The sequence below is a fragment of the Acyrthosiphon pisum genome, chromosome X, assembly GCF_005508785.2.
Source record: "Acyrthosiphon pisum isolate AL4f chromosome X, pea_aphid_22Mar2018_4r6ur, whole genome shotgun sequence".
Lineage (NCBI taxonomy): Eukaryota > Metazoa > Arthropoda > Insecta > Hemiptera > Aphididae > Acyrthosiphon > Acyrthosiphon pisum.
In genome coordinates this window covers 101,443,416-101,460,477 of record NC_042493.1, presented here as the reverse complement: position 1 = coordinate 101,460,477, position 17,062 = coordinate 101,443,416, and the positions used below count along the sequence as shown (strand labels likewise).

Genomic DNA, 17,062 nt, shown 5'->3' with positions numbered 1-17,062 from the left:
CATAATTTAAAATGGTCCAAATATGCAAAATATGCCAAATTTAATTTTGCATATCAACACATTAGGTTAAGATTCAAATTTTTATCTTACCTAGCTACTTTTAGATAAATAGATAGAAATATGCAAATGCATACAATTCCGGGCCCTAGGTAATTACTAATTAGAATATTTTTTTTATAGATAGAAGAAAGGTCAAATATTTTAATTATTATTTAAAATATAATACCACATTAGTACATCCTCAGACAATTTATTTATTATTAACCCCTGTCAGTCGCATCGCTGTCTAAAAGATCGGGCATTTATAATTATTTTTAAAATTACTCATCGTAAGTAATTTACATTATTTCGTGTACTTTAATACCTTCAATGTCCAAGTCAAACTATCATTTAATGCTATTTAAAACAATTATCTATGATTTGTTGAATTTATAGTAATTTTTTTAAAATCACAAATCTGACAAAAAGACCTTTTGACTAAACTACTAGGAATTAATTTTGTTCAATATTATTTTCGTCAGTTATTATTTTTTTTTGATACAAAAAAAAGCACCATTATTATATAAGCTATTTTATATATTTATATGATATAGGTATAACCATTATTATTATAAATGTACAAATATTATTATAATTTTTTATTTATTATTCAATTATTCAATTGTAAAGAAATATTCATTATAATATAATATATAGGTACATTAAACAAAATGACTACATATATAAAGTTGTTGATAGATGTTTTTTTTTTATATTTTTCATTTGGCCTGCCCTAATAAAAGTGTCTAGTTTCGCCTATGTGTGTGTGTGTGTACACTGAATGTACCTATGTTTTATAAATTATAAATGTACATACAGTTTTATTAAACGTATAGGTCAATATAAAATATATTATAATAACAACAAATACAGAATATGTGTTTTTTAAACCTTTTAATTAGCACAGTTGCTGCTGTACCGGAGGTGAGACGTTGTTAGCTTAACCTAACACGCTGTGCATAGGTGCGAATTGGGGGGGGGGGGTTGGCTTGGGGGTGCTAAGCCCTCCCCGCCAAAAAAAAACCTTGGACATACAATTTTAATATGCTTTATGTTGGATAATGTTTCACACTTTCGAACGCGCTTAGACGCAATTAGGAGGGTTATGCTTGAATGGGGGGGGGCTTACCCCTCAGTTTTATCCGTACCCTCCCCCTCTAAGTGTTATAATCATAATTTAGTTTAAATCTTTAATTACCAGGGTCTGTGCTGAAGATACAATATTTTAGTGCCACCTGAAAAAGCCTATGAGGTAGTACTTATATTATAGTTATTTATATTCATTTTTAAATGAACTTTATTTAACTGTAATGATAACAAGTACGTAGTTCTAGTCAAATTTACGGTACCATTTAGACAACTAGATACATTTCATTTGTGGCCTAGAATAACCAAGTGATTAAATGAAGAAAAAAGGTAGCAACTAGAAATATATTAGTACGGTTACGACTACGATGCATTCGTATATTTTTTTCTAAAATGCTTTAAATTTTTTTCGCAAAAACCAGCAAATCGATTTTTTCTATAATTGATCGTAATTCAAAAACGAAAATCCCAATAGATACTAATTATTACTTGTAAATTTCCCTAAATGTTTATATTAACATTTTTGTACATGATATGATTTCAATATTTTTGAATATCTTTGATACTTTTTAAAGGCACGTAACTCGAAATACATTTTTGATTTTTTTTAGTTTATTTTCAATAGTTTTCTGTGTAATGAAAAAAATGTTGACCACAATTCCACAAATAAGCACGTATATATTTTAGTATTTTACAATATATTATAATTAAAGACGAGATTTAATAGACTTCGTAATTTTTTTTTGATACCAGATACATCAAATTTGATCAAATATGTACAAGAGTCGAACTAATTCGAGTTTTCTTACTTAAAGATTATTATATTGCATATTTTTTCAATTCTCAACGATGTTGTTATTTTTCCAACTTTTGTATGCAGTGTGATAAAATGTACAAAATAATTATTTCTTAGGTAATTCGACCACAAAAATATAACTATACGGTGTATATTTTCATATTATCGTTTTTCACTTTTTCTACTAGCCGAGAGTTTCGTGATATTATTAATATACCTATCGATAATAATAATTAATTGGTCAACGTACCTATTACATTTGCGATGGTAAAATAGTTGAAGATAAATTTAAATATGTCTTAGAAAAATTGAAGAATATAAAACTGCTATTAAAACTGAATCTGAGGTTATGGCAGGAATTAAAATGTGAGTTTAGAGATAACTCCAAATGTTTATAATCATTTTAAACATACCTACTCCTATAACAAGAGATGATGTTAAACGTACTTTTTCAACGTATAAACATATTTTAAGAGTAATAGACAATACAATTTTCTCGAACATAATTTAAAAAGGTATATAATTTTGAATTTTAACTCAAAAGAATAATATGTTTTAATTTTTAAAAAATAAGCAATATTTTTATTTTTTAAATATTATTTTTTAGTATTGTTTTATCTTCTGTTATTTGTATATGTCTTTCGTGTTACTTAAGTAAGTAAATAAAGTAATTAACAATTATATATTATGATTTTATTATGTGCCTGACTTAAATTTATTTTTCGTTGAAATGTTAACATATTTATACTGCAATAATAGTTAAGTAGCTACAGTAAGTTATATTAAAAATTATATATGTGTATATTTTACCAATTGTTCCTATAACCGTGCAAGTCCTGAATTTATTTCTAAGGCACACCTCTATATTTGCACGAGTCTTGCATTTCAGTATTACATTATAATATCGTTTCTGTTAGTGAACAGGGTAGTGATTTAGCGAAAATGGTATGTATAAGTATAATTTTATTATTGATTTAAGAATTGTATACGATAAACACTATTTATATAAAATATTGTACTGTTTTAAACAGAGCATTTGCTTTTTTTGTTTTAATTAAAATTTTTAGTTAGTACCTAACTGTTTAATTTCATATATGGACAATTATAATGAGATCAATTATTTTGAATTTGGTGAGTGTTCAATGATAAAAGGATCACCATGCATACTCGTGGTATTTTCACCGGCGATTTATATGACTGACTACGAAACAATGATAATTTTCAATAATATTTGTTATTTTAATATTTTCCAAGTCAAGTGACTGTTTAACAATGTATGAGGTATCTATATACTTAGATGTTTCTAATTTTACTTTTTGTGTTTCGTAATTTTCAGTGCATTCTTATTTCTTAGCGCATATTTTAAATTAAACCGCTAAAAATTGACTTTATTAAAATTTCACTTTTATTTTGGTAAATATTTTTTGGCGGTGGTTCTCAACCTGCAAAAATATTGCTGAATCGTTAATATTATATTTTGTACGTAAAATCTGCGTCAAAAAAATAAAATTTAACATTATACAATATGCCACAAAAATATTAGTATAGGTATACTGTGGCGACCCTCAGCACGTTACAATATTGTTACAATACACGCGGTATAGAATGGATTGTACACCCGCGCTGATCGCCGTTGGCCGCCATGTTGTTTTTGAATAGGTACTTTTGTTGTTTTCGCTGCACCCACGCTCCTTCTTTACTCCCGGGCGGACGTCGTCACACACATATATATATATATATATAAATCCATTCTACCATCCCTGAACGACGCACAAACCACTTTTTTCTCCGTAAAATCCCACTATTTTCGGTGGGTTTTCGTCGTCATAATATAGTTACTTATTACCCAAGAAAAACATATTGATTTAACATATTGATTATTCATTGATTTTACTTGTAGAGGAAAAATATCGAGTAACTTGCTATAATTTTTTTTAAATAATAAATAAGTTGAAATAGCTGTTTATCTCTTAGTCTGTTTATTTGTTTATTGCGAGCTTAATGCGTTATTGTATTACAACAGTTTGCTTACGTGCATCGACAAATCGATAATTATTTTACATAGTTATAAGTATTTAAAGTTTTGACGAGCGGAGTGGAGTGGTACGGCGTTACCCCGCGAAATGTTTGTCCACTACTCCGCTCATCAAAACTTTAAATATCTACTTATAACTCATAAACTACTCGCATTAGATTCGATAAAATATAATTTTTTAATAAAAAGTTTTGTAAATGACTTGAAACTATAGTAATATTTTATAGTAAGTATATACTTGAAATAATAATATTTTCAAAATTATTTAATCTTATTTAAGTAATGATTGTTCAATAATAAAAGAATCACCCTGTATACTCGTGGTATTTCGACCGGCCGAATTCATGCCTCACCCAATTCTAAAGAAAGAAGTATTCAAAAGAATACCATTCTCAGCACAAATATTAAAGCAACACTGAAAATCTATACCATACTTGATTTATACGAAGTGATGATAATGTCCAATAATACTTATTAGGTATATTAATGTTTTATAAGTCAAGTGACTGTTAAACAATGTATGAGGTACTTATACACTAAGATTTATATAATTTTCTTTTCGTTTTTCGAAATTTTTAGTGCATTATTAGCGCATAATTTATAGTAAACCACCAAAAAGTGACTTTTTAAAATTTCACTTTTATTTTCACAAACATTTTTTTGATGGCACTTCTCGACCTGCAAAAATATTGCTGAATTGTTAATAATTTTTTCTGTACGTAAACTGCGTCAAAAAAAAAAATAATAAAATTATACAATCTTCCACAAAATTGTTATGATTGGTATAGTGTGGCGACCAACAATACCGTTCCAATATTGTTACAGTAACCGCGGCATCAGCGGCCCATCCATCGTCGACTCTTCTCACTGTATACGCACGCCGATAGCCGTCGTCCGCCATTTTGTTCTTAAATATTTTTTTTGTCCTTATAATTTATTAAGTTTTTTTCTCTTTTGAATGATAAGATAGAGTTTCAATTTCATATTCCGAAGAAAAATATTTGTCCGAATATTTCGAAACACAACAATTGAATTTAGGGCGAGCGATTTATGAATTATAACTTATAAGTATTTAAAGTTTTGATTGGAGGAGTGGAGTTGTGTGGGGTTAACCCACGAAATTTTTGACCACTACTCCACTCATCTTAATTTTAAATAATTATAACTTATAAACTACTCACACTAAATTCCTAAAAATATATTTTTATAATTTATGTATGTATATATAAGTTTTGTAACGATTTGAGACTATAATAATATTTTATTGTCAGTATACTTGAAATAATAATATTTTCAAAATTATTTACACTTCTTGAAATAATGAGTGTTCAATAATAAAAGAATCACCCTGTATACTTGTGGCATTTCGACCGGCCAATTGCACACCTCATCCAATTAATACCATTGTCAGTAAAAATATTAAAGCAACATTGCAAATCTATTCTATACGCGATTTATATGACTATTCACGAAGCGATAATAATGTTCAATAATACCTATAATTTAACAAGTCATTTGTCCGTTTATACGAAAACCAAATTTATGTGGGTTATGTGTCAACAATTACACGATTAAATTTTACGAAAAACTCAGTGATTGTTTTTAGAGATGTCAGAAAAGTCGACAGTGTAAATAGTTTGTTAAAAAATGTGTAGGTACCTAGTGCTAAATACAATATAGTATATATACTTGTGTATCTTGGTTAGAGTGTGTCTCAGTTTATGTGTAACTCAGTTAACGCCCACTAAATAAACAGGCATGTTCCGTACACAGAACAGATTAAATTATGTGGTCCATACTCGCATTAACGATTAACTCCCATAGCCCGTTGAAGTTAAGACACGTTACGCAGCGGCAACCAGTACAGAGTATACATTGTGTCCCAGAAGTCCCGTATTACCCTTACTATCTCCGTGGAAAATCAATATACTTAAATACAGTTTTTTTTACAGTCATAAGAATGGAAATTCTGTTTGAATAGCATAATATTCGATTTTTTTTCAAAAATAAACAAAATTTTTTTTTAGGCAAATAAGTTTATAAAATTTCCGAGATAGCCATTTTGTTCATAGTATTTTTTAAAACAGTTATAAAAAAATATATTAAAATTTAACTAAAATCGCCTAAGTTAGGGCTAGTTATTATTTTTAATTTTAGCCAAAAAATTAGAGTTATTGTAATGATTAACATACGAATCGTATTTTGCTAGTGCCTTATGCATGGGTAACATAACTATTATTCTTAGGAATTCAAAATATTAATTAGCTCTAACTTGGACAATTGTCATTATAACTGTTTTAAAAAATGACTGTAAAGAAAATTGCATTTCAATAATATATTGATTTTCCACGAAGATACGGGACTTCTGGGACATACTGTACAGCAGCGATGGGTCTACGCTTTTGTCAACCACCACCGCCGCGACACCGTCGCTCTCACACCACGCCACATAATCACATGGTGGGACGGGAAGGGAAGGGAAGCCATGCAAACCGATTACCGGCCGGCTGCGGCCCCTCTATGGTTTTCCACCCGTCCGACCGACCACTCGTGGCCACCCAGTTCTCGTCAGATTCTCTTCGTAAATAAACTTCCCTTACGGACCTAAAAAATTTACTTTCGAGTTTGTGTTGTGATCATATTGTGAGCGCCACCTTCTCCCGCGACCGCACACTCAGCGACCGCGGACAGTACGAGCACCATTCCACCGCCGCAGCCGTCTCAAGGTAAGAACTACGGTTATCTACTATAAAATAATCCTGATAGGAACTGGAATTCGTCTCGTCGAGTCTGATTTGATATTTTAACATTTCTGGAAATTGTGTTGTACTTTGTCGAATTTTGTTGTAAGTACTTAAAATAATAAATATAATAATATTGCAACGCCCATGATAGTGACAAACACTTTGGAACAAACCTACATTATCAGACAGCATTTTTTTTTCAAAATACGTGTTTTTTTAATCATAAGTGTCTGAAAAAAATTCCGGAAACTTATCGTTCAAAAGTTATGGCAATTCAAAGTTGCAGTGATTACGCGTGTATAGGCAATCGTCGCTACACTCCGTTCCGAAAATCGAAAATATCGCCCTATTTGCTGTGTAAACCACTTCAGGTGAACCTCGGTTTTCCTTAATATTGTTTCTAAGTACATTTATTGCCAGCGTGGTCACTCGCTCGTCCATTCAAAAGTATATTTTATAGGTAACATCGACAACTTTGAATTGCCATAACTTTTGAACGGTTAATATCCGGAATGTTAAATATAAATTACGATTTACTACAACTCATAAATTAATAGTCATAACATTCCAATTCACTGTTGAGGTGGGCTGAAGTAGAATTAACCGTTGTGTTGACACCAGCTTTTTAAATTGTATGCATTTTTCGCGATACTATTTTACTGACAACCCTGAGGGAAGGAGATGGATTTAAAATAAGGATCTGGTAACTTTTGGTTTCTGGAAAAACTTATAATTGATTAACATGCCCATTAAAGTGAGTTGTAGCTTATCGACACCTACTATATAGCAGAGCTATTACCTGGTTGGCGTCTGTTTATAATATTGTTTTATATGTTTAGATACTATTCCATGAAAAATATATTGATTTTAAGCTATTATTTTATTCCAAATACTTTTAAAGTTTTAACTTTTGTCACCAGAATTCCTGTACTATAAAGATGGCAAAAAATCCATTTATGAACTGTAAGTCACGTAAACGAAGGAAGGCCAGAATCCCACCCGCCGCACCAAAAGAGAAAAAGTTCTGTCCAAGGACTATGGTTCGCTACGATAACTCATTCAAAGACTACCCTACAAAGTGGGTTTGTAAGATGTGTCTTAAAATACTTTTGAGTGAAAATGCTGTTAAGAACCATCTGATCAATTGTAACGCCCGTTCAAGACAACCTGAACCAGCTCCACCTATGTAATAGTTCATCTAGTCTTATTTTTTTATTAATTATAATAGTTAAAAAGTTAATTTATTTTTATTTTGTTTAGTCTTGAAGATACTCCTTACATATGCAAGTATTGCAACAAGGTATTTTCAAGGGGTGTTACACTAAAGAGGCATTTGGAAGATCATGAAAAAATCAGTTACGACTCGGAACTATCTGACAACGAAGTTGAACATAAGTTGAAGAATATGAAAACAGAAAGGAATTGATAATAAAGACTAACCTGATGATTAAAATAAATTCAATAACATTGATTTGACTTAATTTTATTGTATTCATATTATTTTTGATTTAGACATTATTTTATTTTGACAATTCTAACACTAAGTTAGAGGACTTGTCAGGGAAATTTATACAGCTGTCCCTAAAATATCCAAATTTGTGTACTACATGAATAATCTTAAATCGGTAAAATCTATATAAAAAATCAATGCTCTAAAAACTAGCACTGATTATACTTCAACCATTAACACATAAAATAAATTAAATAACAATAAGTACCTATAAATATATTGTTTCATTACTGTGAACAAAATAAGTTATAATTAGTTAATTTATATATTAATTTACTCAACATTAATAGCTACATTTTCAGCAATATTTTCACTATAATTAGTTGATGTTATCAAAAAAAAATAAAATATCATAGTATCAATTAATAATATAAGTGTACAATCGATTACTTTAATGTTGTAAATATATTATATCAGTGATATTTTTTCTTTATAAAACTCATTTTAAGTGCACAAAATGCATATTTATATAATAATATATAATATTAGTAAATAAATAAAAATAAAAAACACATTTATATTATGAAGATGCTGTTAAACTTAGTATGTCATTTTCGTTGTACATAATATAAAGTTTTGTCAAATAGAAGTTTGTGAAAGAGACTAGAGAGGTAGTTACCACTATATTTGAGCCTAAAATAAGCCATAAGTAGTACGTACCATTTACTTGTATTAAACATATTATATCCATTGTTAAGTTCGTGGTATAAGACATAGAAATAAAATAAACTATTACTAAAAACTAAACTAGTAAACACTTTGGTATTTAATACACCGTGACAGAGTGGCCGTACCTATACACATACAAATATTAGTGACTAAGATATCTGTCTACCTATGTAAAAGTGTCTGGTTAAAATTGATATTAAGTTTAAAAAAATACTATCAGTGACAGCTATTATAGCAGTGTTATAAAATAGCTACTCTCAATAACAATGAAATATGAATAATAATACCTAATAATTAGTAGAATTATAACATTTTGTTAAAAGTGGAAGTACTGTGTGTCCGTATAGAATGTAGACAATCATTAAAATATTATGTAGTTTAATAAAAAAATCATTAAAATATAAAAAGAAATGTGGAGCTATAGAATTATAAACAATATTATAAAGGTTTAATTTGGATGATACACTTATAAATTTCGTGCTAAACACTTCAATTTATATTCTGCACACGATTTTAGGGACTGTTAGGTTACTGAATAAAAAACCTATAGGTATATAAACTATTATCGTTGTAACTTAATATTTTGAGCTATAGCTTTTAAAAGATCTTTTAATAAATACAAAACAGATATTCAAACAAAAACAATAGCTAATAATTATATAATAAAAAAAAAAAATATGTCATTGAATCGTAGTCAATAATATTATTAAAAATAATATATCTCACTAAGTCAGAAGATTGTTCAGGAATATTGAAAAAAAAATTACATTATTATAATAAAAATCCACTGTTATAATGCAATATAAATTATTATCTCATTTTGAGCTATTTTATAGCTTTTAAACAATATTAAAGTTCAATTATATTTAATATAATAATAATATAAGATTTCTTTTAAATGTTTCAAATTGTATATAATAATATGTTGGTATATATGCAAAGTTTTATGAAATTTTTTTTCCCTCAAAACTTTTTCGTTGAGACTTTTTCCGTTCGCCAATTTACGTAGGTAGGTATCGATATGTAGGTATATGCAGGAGGTGATCGTGTGTGTGACTGTGTAAAAGAAATTGTGGAGTGTCACGTACAAGTCACCGACGTCACGTTGCACGCGTGAACAGTAAACAATTTTCGTATGCTCATTTGTATATAATTTGTCGAATCGATCTGATGATTCGATAATTTTTCAGAAAACTGATATGAATTCGGTATAATATCTACTTGAGATCGGTCAGTCCACAAAATACGATTTCTGCTTTTTAAATTAGAAAAATTTTTTTTAAATGAATCGTTTTTATTCTAAAAAATATCACGTTAGGCCGTTAGGGTAAACGTTATTAAACATATTTTTTCTTTCTTACTTTTCAAAGCTGATTATAGCGTTACCCTGCAGCAGATACCACGAGCCTCTTGAGGCCGTTTGTCTCCTCCAAAACTTTCTTTTCTGAAACTAAAATATTTAAATGATTTGATCATTATGTATCATAAAATGAAATTTATAAAAAGAATATATAATGCATTATAACTATTAATTATTAAGTATGAACATTATTTGATTATTATATTATGCATTACCTATATTAAATCTATAAAAATCATTATTTTCGTATTTTGCTTTTATTTTCAAAACTTAGCGGATAACACTACCTACGTGTATATTATTATAAGCACGTATGTACCATAGTTGGTTTTATTGTACTCAAACGTGTTCTATGATTTTACAAGAAAATTATGGTTATGTACGTAACCAAATACATTTCATTCTATGCGTCTTCCAAACGTCGTGTCAACATATTTTGTACCCAAATTTGTTATATTTTAGGTAATTTTTCCAACATTAGACCGCCCACAACAGGTCTGTCGGTATGAACGACGTAGGATTGGTATATATTTTTTATTGAAACAATGGACCGTTTGCAAACCCTCAAACATAATATTCGCGTTGAAAACCGCTGAAATGGAGGAGGACCGAATCCGGCCGCCATGATTATTGCGAACAACTATTATGCTAATTTATTGCAAACGTCGAGGTCATAAGACGCCGCTTGACGATTATAATATAGGTAGGAACAATGACGTCTTTTGGCTTACGAACCAGATTTTCAACTCCCATTCCACCGAGAACTGTTCCTATCAAAACGAATGATTATGTCTCTTTCAGACGTCCAACGAGCGCGAAATCGCCCTCCACAGTTTACCCGAGTACCTACTTACCTGTATAATTTATATATATATTTAATGTTTTAAACGTTCATGACCGTCTATTTTGTTATCACAATAAATATTAAGACTTATTGTATAATATGACTACTATTGTATTTAAATATATTTTTGGTACCTATATATCAAATACTTTCAAAATCCTTTTTTATTTGATTACTAAATATTTTTCTGTTTTTTTTTTTTTTTACCGTCGTATTTTGATGAAAAATAATAAGGTTCTAATATAACAATTTTAAAAAAGTGGTCTTAAAATAGTATTTCATAAAGCTTCTAAGAATTTTTAAGATTTCATGAAATACGCAAATGACACAATCAGGACCGTAACAAGGGAGGGGAGCGAGAAGTGCCTACGCCCCGGCCGAAATTCGTTATTCCTACCTCTCAGGAATTAGCTGCTAAAGTTTAACTGGAGACTGGTAGTAATAAAAAGCACAAGCACATAATTAAATTGTATAATATGATTTGCGATAATTATACATAGTGTGTTTACTGTTTAGTGTTCTACAGTTTTATGAAATTTATTTAATTTTTTTTTAAATATTTCATCATAATCGAAATTTAAGAAAAAAATGAATTTCTTTGTATGATAAAAAATTGTGAATTAGAAATGTTTTATACACAAATACGCAATTCATTATAGCATTATACAATATACATACTACAAATTACAATATTATTTAATGAATGCTTCGTTGGGGAATTTCCGGATTGGTTATGGACTTACGGTGTATATTTAAGAAGTTCAGTATAGGCAATATTTATAGAATATGCATAATATGTGTAATTTTATTAGTAGAGCTTAGATTAGATGCATTTTAAATATTTTTATGGAATGCTATATTGACACGATGCTTTCCAAGATACAAATGTGTTTGAAGTACACCACCGACCGATCTAATAAGATGTAATTTAGACTGAAGACCTATATTTTAAAATTAATGATTTTAATTCTGAATAATCATTACGTGAAATTTCATAAATTTTGATATATTCGAAAATCGTGTTTATAGGAATTGGGGAACAAAATTAGGAATCGTAGACTTATCAAACTTTAATACTCATAAACATGATAACGAATTAAAATCAATTGTCGAAATTCTTATCGATTATCATGTTGATTGGCAACGCCGTAACTGATAAGGGGTCCAGACGAATATTGTTTATTGCCTATTGTATCACAATAATATACAATTTTTAGTAATAATGAGCATAAAGAGTTTATATTTTAAACGTAAAAAATGATAAGTGTAAGATTCAAATAAATACAATTTCGCCCCTAACCACGAAACATTTTGTCAGTTACAGTACAGTTTTTGATTGGTATGATTGAAACGATATTTGTATATTTCGCTTAAAAGAAGTGATCACCATCGAAAATCAACGCAATTTTCAAATAATACAACTTTTTTATAAAAAATTATAAATTGTGTCTTTACAGCCAACTGTAAACCTACAGAAACTGTTTCCGACCACACTTATTTATTCATATACCATTTTATAATTTTAACTAATAGTTCTGTAAGTTAATCTAATTTTCATTATGATTTTGTTTGTGAAATAAGATAAACCATAATAGTCTTATGTCCAAAAACGAAAGATTCCTAAATTAATCAATGTTGTATTATTAAATTTATAAAACCAGAATAATATTCAATCTACGCCCTAGTTCAACACGGTATTTTTTTCATAAGACAACATAACCGTTTTAAGCTGTTTTAGTTTTATATTTTAATCATCATTATTTTTCCGCAAACACTGTTAGTAGTAAATCGTAATAATTATTTGTGTCCGGCGCGGTGGCTCGGCCGATTACGCTCGACGGACGCACGATAACGTTATAATTTAATATTATATCGATTATATAATACCTATATAAGCACTATTTGAATTTCATTAATTTCGTACCTAGGTTTTAATTAAAATTTGGTCTCGTGATGGTGGCTGGTATCTGATGATGTCTGCATCGATGGTCGATATTACAAGTATCAACACAATATATTAATTTATCCCATAAAAATGATACGCCTGGACGTTTTTACGTCGTTTTTTTTTAGATTATAATCACATAAAATGAGATTAACGAACCGTAGATATATGTACATATTCTGAACAGAATTAATTACGGTCGTAACTCGTAATGCCGATGGGGTTCGTAAGATGATGGGAGATTGTTGTGTGCACATGTGTCTAGACTTACAGATAAGTACGTGATGATAATGTGACTAGGCAGCGAGAGGGTGGGTCGGGAGTTTGACTGGGTGGTGGAAGGGTAGAAGTGGGGCGACGATGGGGCGATGCGATGCATTAAAGACTATAATATAATATTATGTGTTGTTAAGGCTTCCAACAGCTATAATATAATATAGTGCATTATCCCGTCTACGGTCTACAACCAAAAGCCTACGACAAAAAAATATTTCATTGTGTGCCCGTATAGGCACCCGCATAATTTATAATGGAAAATAAATTAAACCGAACGGAGAACACAAGTCGGTCGACCTCTAATCGAATATTACAATCGCACGTTGCCCCCTGTAGGTTAACGCGAGTAAAGCAATACGTGGAAACATAATTTGTATGATATTTATTTACAGTAAAATTAAAAGAAAATACGAAATAATAATATGTAATATCAAGGCAAGCTATGGTTCCCTAATTTTTTTTTATCCATTTTTGTACATCTACCAAATTCAGCCACGATCCCCGCTGTGAATTTAATACGAGAATCATGAATGAAAAACGTTCGCTAATTCTTTTTGATAACAAATTATTTAAAACTCGTTCGTCTTCGTAAAATAATCAACCAAGTAGGAGAGTTGACAAAACGCATCATGGAAAAAAACCAGAAAAAACCAAATTTTTTATTATATGCTAGATTATGTTTATATTTTATTAGACATAACTTACTTCTAATTTTAAAGCAATAACCCATCTGACCTAATAGTTAGTTAGACTCGTACTTATATCAGGGAATTAATATATAAAAGGTTAATATAAATAAAACCCAGGACGTGTAAATCAAAACGATTGTATGTAGGTATAATAAAATATTAGATTTGAGTAACATTTTTAAATATATTTTTTTTTTTGAATCCCACATTGCTTATATTGAAAGGTTGGTAAATTAAAAATTTGATCATAATATACAACGTATAAATTATAAATAGCAAAAAAATTATATAGTTTTAAATATATTTTTAATGATTTAACTGCAACTTTGGATAAATATAATTTCAATTACAGCTATTATTGATATTAATTTGTAATTCGAATTGAATATGTCCATGACTTTTTATGGTTAGATTTTTTTTCAGTTTTTTCTCCTCTACTGAAAAAAAATTACAATTAAAAAATTATTTTCATGTTACAAGCCAGATCCACATAAGTCGTACATGTATTATATTATCATCTGAATTTATGCGGCGTGTGAGACCCGCAGACTACAAATATACGTAGATACGGTGAATTTGTAAAACAAAAATTCCAGACACTACTTTTAATATTCAGATAGACAAAGACGGTCCATTATATTATGTAATTTTTCGTGACTATTCGATACGATTTTCTGGTAAATTTGATCTGTTATGGCGACCAGGGGTTAACATTGTTTATATTATTTTAAGACAATTTCGTAATCTGCGAGACAAAATTGTATAAATAGGTCTGCCTTGTCCCTAAAATAACTATAAATGATTAAAACATAATATTTACTAGCAATGGCGATGCTGAGGGAGGGGGGCAATTCCCTAGCTTTCCTGCTAGTTAAAATAATTATATCCAAATATAATAAAATGTCTTTGTTATAAAAGATTGTGAATTGCATCCTACATTGAAGAGAAGTATTATTATTTATACAACTATTTCACCAACAATTTGCAGTATATAAAGGACATTCAGCACATTAGGTACGTCGTGTTAAAATTTGGTTACGTTTAACAATGTGTGAAAGCCGTGTTCCGGATTGTGCATGTTAAGTTTACATAAAATTTAAATAAAATCGAAGAACTTAATTTAACTGAAAAAGTTGTTGATGAATTTGGGAAAAATAAATTAAAATTGTGTTCAACTAGTTTGGACAAGTGTAAAATGAAGTATTATATTATATCACCTTATCACCTTCAAATATTTTTTTTAATACACAATATAATCGGTAGTCACAATAATTGCAGAATTGATCTAACCGGATAATCATAGGTAGTAGTCGATGAGTAGGTACCTACCTACAATATTAAATTATATTATTTTTTAAAAGTATGGGCTGATAGCTGGTATAATGGCTACATTGCAATAATAACGTTTACGGTTTACCTAACCATTGACCACAAATAATGGACATTTTAAAATATAGCTTGTATGTGTAATGACTACTATTACAAAGGAGAGAATAAAATATATGGTGCCAATATAGAATATAGTTTATGGTAAATATTGCCTATTAGAACGTTAATATTTAATATATTAATAATATTTATTATAATGGACACACATTTTTATTTATAGAATTAAAATCGAAACTGAACACAAAAAATGACAATATAAACCGTAAAGATTATTATTTTATTTTCGTGTCACGTGGCCAGCCAGTTTGGGAACCGCTGGAATAAATATATAATATAATAATCGATATAATAAAAAAGTATTATCACTATACATAATTGATTTCGGTTATAGCAAAGTGCCGAGCGGAGAACTGATACGATTGTGAGCATGCTATACCACAATAGGTACAATATAATTATATACATAATGTGTATACAGACGGACACGGGGAACTATTAAGAGCAGTGAACTATGGATTATATATTTTTTACATTGATTACATATTATACTTAGTCTACAATTTACATGGTTATTATAATTAATTATTGGTTATTTTATTTTCTAAGTAAAACAACTAAACCTATATCTCTTATCCAAAGTTAAAAAAAAAACAGTGTTATGACTCATGGACAATAGATGCACAAGACACAAAAAAAATTGTTCTTTGAACTATTATTAAATGTTAAATCATCGTGTAGTCTGTACTCTTAAAAATGATTTAGTCAAAGTCCAATGTAAAAAAAATAATGCAATGGTCTATCTAATCACTCGTGCACATGTAAATGTGTAGGTTTATAATAGTGTTATACTCGCTTTACACAATATAATGATATACTAACCAGAAATCTTTATTTTTGGCGTTCGATTATTGTATAAATTAGTGATATTGTACTAAAGGCGATATTATAAGTATCAGAGTTTCGATAAAACGTTTAGTTTTTTTTTTTTTTTTTTAACATTATAATAAATATTTTCGTTAAACACGCACCAGCTAATATGCCTATTATAGTCACAATGCCAAAAATTACAAAAACTACATATTTTATAAATACTTAAATATTTCAAAAAAACAACATTTAGGAAAAATACTGATTCTACTAACACCTTGGGTTCATATTAATTAATAACACATTAACACATCACATGTATAAGACAAAAATTCGAAAATATACTTTAAATGTAGATAAATTATTGTGCGAAGCTAACAACACGAATAATTGGCAACTACGGCGAGCGAGGAGTGATTTTTTTATTGAAAATTTTATAATTTCTTATAAAATAAATTCCTTGATATTATAATATAGTTAAAGTGAATTTAAATCTGTATACTTGTATTACCATTTACCTATTATTCTATTGAACATATAGTATAGAAAAATAGACAAAATACCTCAGGACTTGCATTTGAAATAAAAATTCTGATTTATGTTATTTACAACTAAAACGTTACACAAGTATTGCCTTTATCATTATTTAGAACTAAAGCGTTATACAAGTTTTGCGTTTATCGTTATTTCAAATAGTGTTAATGCCTATTAAATTTAAAAATAATAACTAACGCTGGTAGGTCAAGCCCGGATTAAGGCCAGGAAAAAAAAATATTGATGTACCTATATATGTGTTCCCGGGGTGAAGTGACC

General features: G+C 29.0%; 2 protein-coding genes across 2 annotated transcripts in view; one reads left to right on the top strand and one right to left on the bottom strand.

Annotated features, from left to right (window-relative positions):
* The first annotated feature begins 7,508 nt into the window (after positions 1 to 7,508).
* Positions 7,509 to 8,354, top strand: LOC100573530. The gene is made up of 2 exons (XM_029485721.1): positions 7,509 to 7,886; positions 7,961 to 8,354. The coding sequence occupies exons 1-2, from the start codon at positions 7,639 to 7,641 to the stop codon at positions 8,124 to 8,126; spliced, it is 414 nt and encodes a 137-aa protein (XP_029341581.1). The 5' UTR covers positions 7,509 to 7,638; the 3' UTR covers positions 8,127 to 8,354.
* Positions 8,355 to 10,261: 1,907 nt separating this feature from the next.
* The window catches only part of LOC107882846, a 22,867-nt gene continuing 16,066 nt past the window's right edge, over positions 10,262 to 17,062 (bottom strand). Inside the window, exon 2 of the mRNA XM_016801842.1 lies at positions 10,262 to 10,329. Within this exon, the coding sequence (XP_016657331.1) occupies positions 10,262 to 10,329 (68 nt within the window). The remainder of the gene's footprint in view (positions 10,330 to 17,062) is intronic.

Coding starts and splice junctions, on each gene's coding strand:
- LOC100573530 (XM_029485721.1), top strand. CDS start 7,639: ATGGCAAAAAATCCATTTATGAACTGTAAGTCACGTAAACGAAGGAAG. Junction 7,887..7,960: donor CCTGAACCAGCTCCACCTAT/GTAATAGTTCAT, acceptor TATTTTGTTTAG/TCTTGAAGATACTCCTTACA.